Source organism: Melanaphis sacchari, unplaced genomic scaffold, assembly GCF_002803265.2.
Source record: "Melanaphis sacchari strain LSU unplaced genomic scaffold, SCAv2.0 Contig63_pilon_pilon, whole genome shotgun sequence".
NCBI classification, from domain to species: Eukaryota; Metazoa; Arthropoda; class Insecta; order Hemiptera; family Aphididae; genus Melanaphis; species Melanaphis sacchari.
In genome coordinates this window covers 453,356-459,443 of record NW_020271454.1, presented here as the reverse complement: position 1 = coordinate 459,443, position 6,088 = coordinate 453,356, and the positions used below count along the sequence as shown (strand labels likewise).

Here is a 6,088-nt window from a genome sequence, read left to right as displayed (position 1 = left end):
CTGACGACAGTCAACGAGTCAACGTTGTAAATAAAATAATATTATTATGAAAAATATGAACACGTCCGATGGGTCACGACGGTCGTATCAGACGCCATGTTTGATGCTGGTGGTCCCAAACACTTGGTCTTAAAATAAAACACCGAAAAACCAGGCAAACGGTGTAAATATATACATACATGTTTACACGATGAGCATGCATTAGGTATGCAATAGTGCAATACCGTTAAGGGCGTTAACTGTAGAACTCGTAAGGTGTTGCAGACACAATATTACGTTATAATTTATTCATTTATTTATACATTATTATTATTATGATAAAATAACAATTAGCGTTTGTTTGAAACACAATACTAAATAATATCAATGCAAGCATCCGTCGTAGTCGCAGATACGAACAAGGCATTTTCGACACGGTCGGACGTTCATTCGTACGATGATATTCAATTTATGATCTACATACCCTACAGCTAATCGCCTATTGATTTCTTGTTGACGGCTGCCGTTTTTTTCTTCTGCGTGCTTTTCGGTTTTTCTCGCACGTTCTTGGTCCCGTACATCCTGTAAACGTTCGGCAGCTGATCGTCCTTGTACGGCTGGTCACTAAAATAAATCCTCCTCAAACGACAGTTTGCGTGCAGTTGTACGCGAACCGTCTCCACGTAAGTCGTCTTGAATGAGTGCCTTACGATATCTGCCAAATTTAAGTTCAGTTGGTTCCAACCCTCGCTCATACAAATCGGCATCGTATATATGAACATGCTCAGCTTTTTGGACGTATGGTAGTTGCTCACACGCAAACGTCGGCGAATGTTTTCGTTGTCCAAAATCTGTTTAGGCGTAACAACGATGATAACGAGGAGGGGCGTTAAACGGTATAGAAAACAAACGCAACGTTTGTCAGTCGAAGTACATTATTATTGGAAATAAAATTTTTAAAAGATTTTCCATTTCCGTGGCAAGTCTTAGATTCAATTTTAAAGTTAATTTTGGCTTTTTAAATATTATTGGGAATTGTTTGCATTTTATAAAACTGTTTAATGTAAACCTTATGTATAGTTAAATTTAATAAAATATATATTAATCTGTGATGGGATGCACATATTATGCTACAATAATAATATTTATGACATATTAAATTCTAGTCAAGGGTTATTGGACGTGACAATAAAAAAATAATAATATTCATTTAAATACCGTGATTTCAAATGTAAAAAATTGATTGAGGTTTTTCACCATCAACGTTACAAACGGCAACCGAACACCCAAAGAACCTTTGGAATTCAACGGACAGGTTATATAACAGGCGTTCACGTTTGGCGACTGTATTTGGAGCACATTAGACTTCATTACGTCGTCTAAGACATGTTGCATTTCTCCTTCTTTGCACTAAAATATCCAAATGTAACGAGTGTACAGATTATACGAAACAATGATCAAGTTAGGTTATTAAAAAATGTAGCGCAATATTTGATATCTCTCTCTTACACCCACACGCGTTTACAAACCTAGATAATATAATATTTTTTTTTGTGGTTTTTTTATAATATAAGAATGAAACTACCTATTACAAATACTATATAGGATAATATTTTTAAGGATTTGACATATCGGTTTTAAATTTTGCTTAACTCTCAGTAATTCGAATTTTCTTTTTGCTCCCTCAATACTTCCAACTTCTAGGAAATTCGAAATTTTTCAAAAGTCCCGCCCACTTCGAATTATCGTGAATCGACTATATTATACATACATACGTTATATAAGTAGATAAACATTAATAAGTGTGTTTGACCCCATCCCTATAAAAGTTTTATGGATACACGCCTGCAATATATCATACACTCAAAAATATTATTCTCTATAGTTTTTATTATAAATTATTTTACTTTAAGATAGCTTAAAAACATAAAAAAAAAAATGTTTGAGTGAATGCATTAGGTTATTTTCAATAATGCGTGTGGACCAAAAAAATAAAACAAACAATATGCTGACATAATTTTAAAACAAATTATACTTATTTCGTTTTAAATTTTTTATTATTATCATTATTTAAAGAAAAATATACAAGTACAAAAGTACAAAGTACTTTCTGTAATAAATTAAAAATAATTCTATACACTTAAGAAGGATGTTAATCTATTGATAATATGCGATCCAGACCTTCAGTGTGTATATTAATGTAACTATACCTATATATTATTATTATAGTAAAGTTGTTGTGAAATTTTATAAATTTCACCGTTTAGTTAATATTTCATTATAGTTTATCGGATTATACTTAACAAACATGTTTTTCCTTTGAAATCCACTTTTTTTATATAATATGCGCGTGATTAAATATATTTAATTTGAACTAACTATCTATTGCATTTTACTTAGTAAACGATTCGTATAATATAAAATGTGTGCAGTTTTATCGGACGGATCTATGTACGCACCTGAACTGCCCAATTATCCAGCGGATGACTACCGACGCTATAGTAGGCGGTGAATAATGGCTCTTGGAATTTCGTCTGAAACATTATTCTTTACAGGCACAACTATAGTTTCTGATGTGATTATTGGACCTTAATTCTGAGGTATTTGGACGGAATACAATTCACAAACACAAATAAAAGATAAAACACCTTATTATTATGTTCGTTGCTACGTGCGTAGATATTTATTTGGAACAAAATACAAAATATTATCTATTATATATTTTTTACCTTACTGCTCCAGCAGTACAAGTATGATCGATAGGCTTAAAAAGTTCAATAAATGACTAATAGAACTCAGAGAATTTCGACAAAATTTCGTGGTTTTGAATAATATTTATTGTAACGTGATCAGGGAACCTATTATTACAATATTAGTTATCCAGAGATGGTTTTCTAATCTTTATGGATAAATATTTTCGTAGCGGGGTGTTAGAACACTATATTAGAGGTTTGACATGTTTGATTTTTATACCTATAATAATTATTGTATTTAAAAGTTAAAACAATTATACGTTACGTCGTTACTAAGTGGAAGATGGCTGTTAATAACTGTATTGTTGAGTTCGCTTGTGTTGATGGTTTATATCGAACTAACTGCCGTGTGTCATTTTAGTATATTCGTAATAATTCAGATGTGTTTATTGTGTATTATATATAAAGTATGTAACAACTAACAAATTTTACAGTGTATATTAATATGTTTTAATTGTATTCATATATTATGGGATACTCGTCGGAAAGCAGTACGACTTATGACGTAGTATTTACTAGGTAAAACTATAATGGATATTTTAGAACTAAGCATGTTGATTTATGTTGTAGGTACTTAAACATTATACCTCATACCAGCTCGAATTGTTGGTATATTTGAATCAGAGCCGTCCCAAGTACAGAGCAAACGGAGTACTCGCCCAAGGCTTCACATATAAATAATTATATACGAGTAATATTATATTTTTTAAATAAAAATATTTCCAAACATTTTAGCAATAACTTAGAGTTTAAATATGTTTCAGATAATATCAATGTTTGCAAAGTAATAAAAAAAAAAAAAAATGTTTTTACAACAAACCGATTATTCTTAGAATAACATAACAAACAACCTTATTAATTTTTGAATAGCTGATAGGTATACTGATATTATTAATAAACTGTAATTAAGTGTTAAATCTCGTAGCTATTTAGATAAGTACTCCCTTCTAACCTTTTACATGTGAAAAACGTATACATTTGTTGATAACAAGAGGTCATTAGATCAAATACGTAGACATTTTCGTAATAGGCAGGTGGTACTCGAGTACCTATGAAAAAATTGAAAGCCGCTATTCTAGTGTGCTTATGGATTTTAATATTATACTGTAAGTCCAAGGACTTCGAATTCTAATGATGCCCAGGGCCTTGTAAAACCTCGCAAAACTACGCTAATTCGAACGCAACTACTAACTAGTAGTCATATGTATTGTATTCTATCTACGCCTATATGAGCGATGAGTGGAATGATAAAGTGCACTTTAATCAAAATCAACGAATGAATATAAACATTTTCTGCAATTTTTTTTTCTTGTAACTACTTAGTTAATAATTTAAATGTAAAACATTTAAACGAAGTTTATCAATATTTTTTTTTGTATAAATATAGTGACCTTCGTCTCATTGTTTCTTTTAAAAACGGACCTTGAACATTGTTATAAAGCATACATAACAGGTGGTTTATGAATTCTTACCGAATTATCAATATAGGTAGAGAATGTACTCTAATATTTAATATGACAGCAATATAATAAATAATAATTTAATATCTATAATACATACATGATGTATTGTACATTTTGATGTGTACAGTGCGTACGGAGAATACGAGTATTGTATAGACATATAATATAATGTGTTTGAAAAAAAAAAAATAAATAAAAACAAGGTCTAAAATATCAAGTTAAATTCATCATTATACATAGTAATTAAGTATATACATTATAAATTTATACACAATGTAGATATTATTGACGCGTCTATGTAAGTGTGTATTTCGTGACTTGTATAGTGAATAGGGTGTACGTCAAACTACGATATAAATTACGTTTTTGAATTCGAAGACGTCTTTATCAAACAAACGAATTGAAGGCGTATTAGTTTTAAATATTTTTATGGATTTTACACGACCGATAAAATCATAATATTATAATTCTATTATTGTACTATAGTACATAAGAGCATTATAATTCTATGGTGTAGTTTGATGATTTCGAAATAGTTTTCCCTCAAATACTGCGACAGGAATAAACTATAAATACATCTATATCGGTATACCACGCGGTGCTATATGCGTGCAAACTTTTTAGGTTCTGTGACGATTTACTGAGGTTATAATTTAGCATATTAACGTTTAAAACCGCAAAAATGGAGGTGGACCGAACAGCTGCCACCACCATATTCTGCCAATAAAACGCGAACTACTTATGTTAATTGATTGCTAGCAAGCCGAGGTCATCAGCCGCCGCCTGATGATAGTGAATATTAGGTAGGTACCTATTATACAATGACACTTCAGGCGAACAAATCATATTTGCTCGAAAACTCGCGTAGTTCAATCGATAATTTCCAGGAACGAGTGATACAACACAATACACATTGTCTACAACAATATGTTTAGTTTACAGAAACAATGGTTGGTTTACGTGATAGATTCTTATGATATACATATTATTGACAAAAAAAAAATTATATATTTTAAATAAGGTACTATATTTTAAAAATGATTACGCATTAATATTAACGATTTTATTTTGTTTTAAGAGATAATTAAAACTGGAAAGATAATTTTAACCACATTTATGAAAGCAACAAATTATAATATAATTAATATAGAAATGTACCTATTACCTAAACGTAATCATTTAACTTTTAAACTTTTAAATTTTAATTAGTTTATAAGTATACTATACCATTTATACATATGTAATGTGTGACTATGAACTATGTTTGTTGAATATGCATTAATTATATTATATAATATACAATTGTATTACAAACATTTTTAAAAAGCTGCAACTTTTTCCGTTCTTTTTATAAAAACGCCATTGGACCGTATACTAAATTCATTAATATTTTTGATATTCATTTTTATGATAATGTAATTCATCTTTCATTTACAGGAATTTCAAGTATAAAATTCTGAAACTTAAATTCGAAGTACAAATTCATATTCCAACGAATCTTTTCATTCACGTTATAAAAAATAATTTTTATGTATCACTTAAGAGAGTTGTTACAGAATAGACTTAAGTTTATAATAACAATAATAATAAAGTAATATATGCGACGAAGGAGAAAAAAATCAAAGTTTTATCTTGTAAAATTTGTATAATACTCGTAATTGTTTTCAATTAATAATCATAAATATTATATGACTCTATTATTAAAAATTTATTGAATAGTTATGTATTCTTAACTTATTTTTGAAAAAAATATTATTAAAACAATTAACCATTTATTATTACCATCTTCTATTCTTGAAAATCGAAACATTTTATCAACTACTTATCATACACACACACGCGCGCGCACACACACACACACACACACACACACACACACACACACACACACAC

General features: G+C 29.6%; 1 protein-coding gene across 1 annotated transcript; it reads right to left on the bottom strand.

Annotated features, from left to right (window-relative positions):
- Nucleotides 1-470: 470 nt before the first annotated feature.
- LOC112600349 (cilia- and flagella-associated protein 20-like) lies at nucleotides 471-2,522 on the bottom strand. Its single transcript, XM_025347546.1, has 3 exons — nucleotides 2,439-2,522; nucleotides 1,198-1,389; nucleotides 471-830 (listed from the first exon to the last, which is right to left on the bottom strand). The coding sequence occupies exons 1-3, from the start codon at nucleotides 2,520-2,522 to the stop codon at nucleotides 471-473; spliced, it is 636 nt and encodes a 211-aa protein (XP_025203331.1).
- Between the last annotated feature and the right edge of the window lie 3,566 nt (nucleotides 2,523-6,088).

What these genes read in the sequence shown, in the direction of transcription:
- LOC112600349 (XM_025347546.1), bottom strand. Translation starts at nt 2,522, where the DNA reads ATGTTTCAGACGAAATTCCAAGAGCCATTATTCACCGCCTACTATAGC. An exon ending in TGGATAATTGGGCAGTTCAG is followed by an intron (nt 1,390 to 2,438) that starts GTGCGTACATAG and finishes TGGATATTTTAG; the next exon opens with TGCAAAGAAGGAGAAATGCA. An exon ending in TTTTTACATTTGAAATCACG is followed by an intron (nt 831 to 1,197) that starts GTATTTAAATGA and finishes ACGCCTAAACAG; the next exon opens with ATTTTGGACAACGAAAACAT.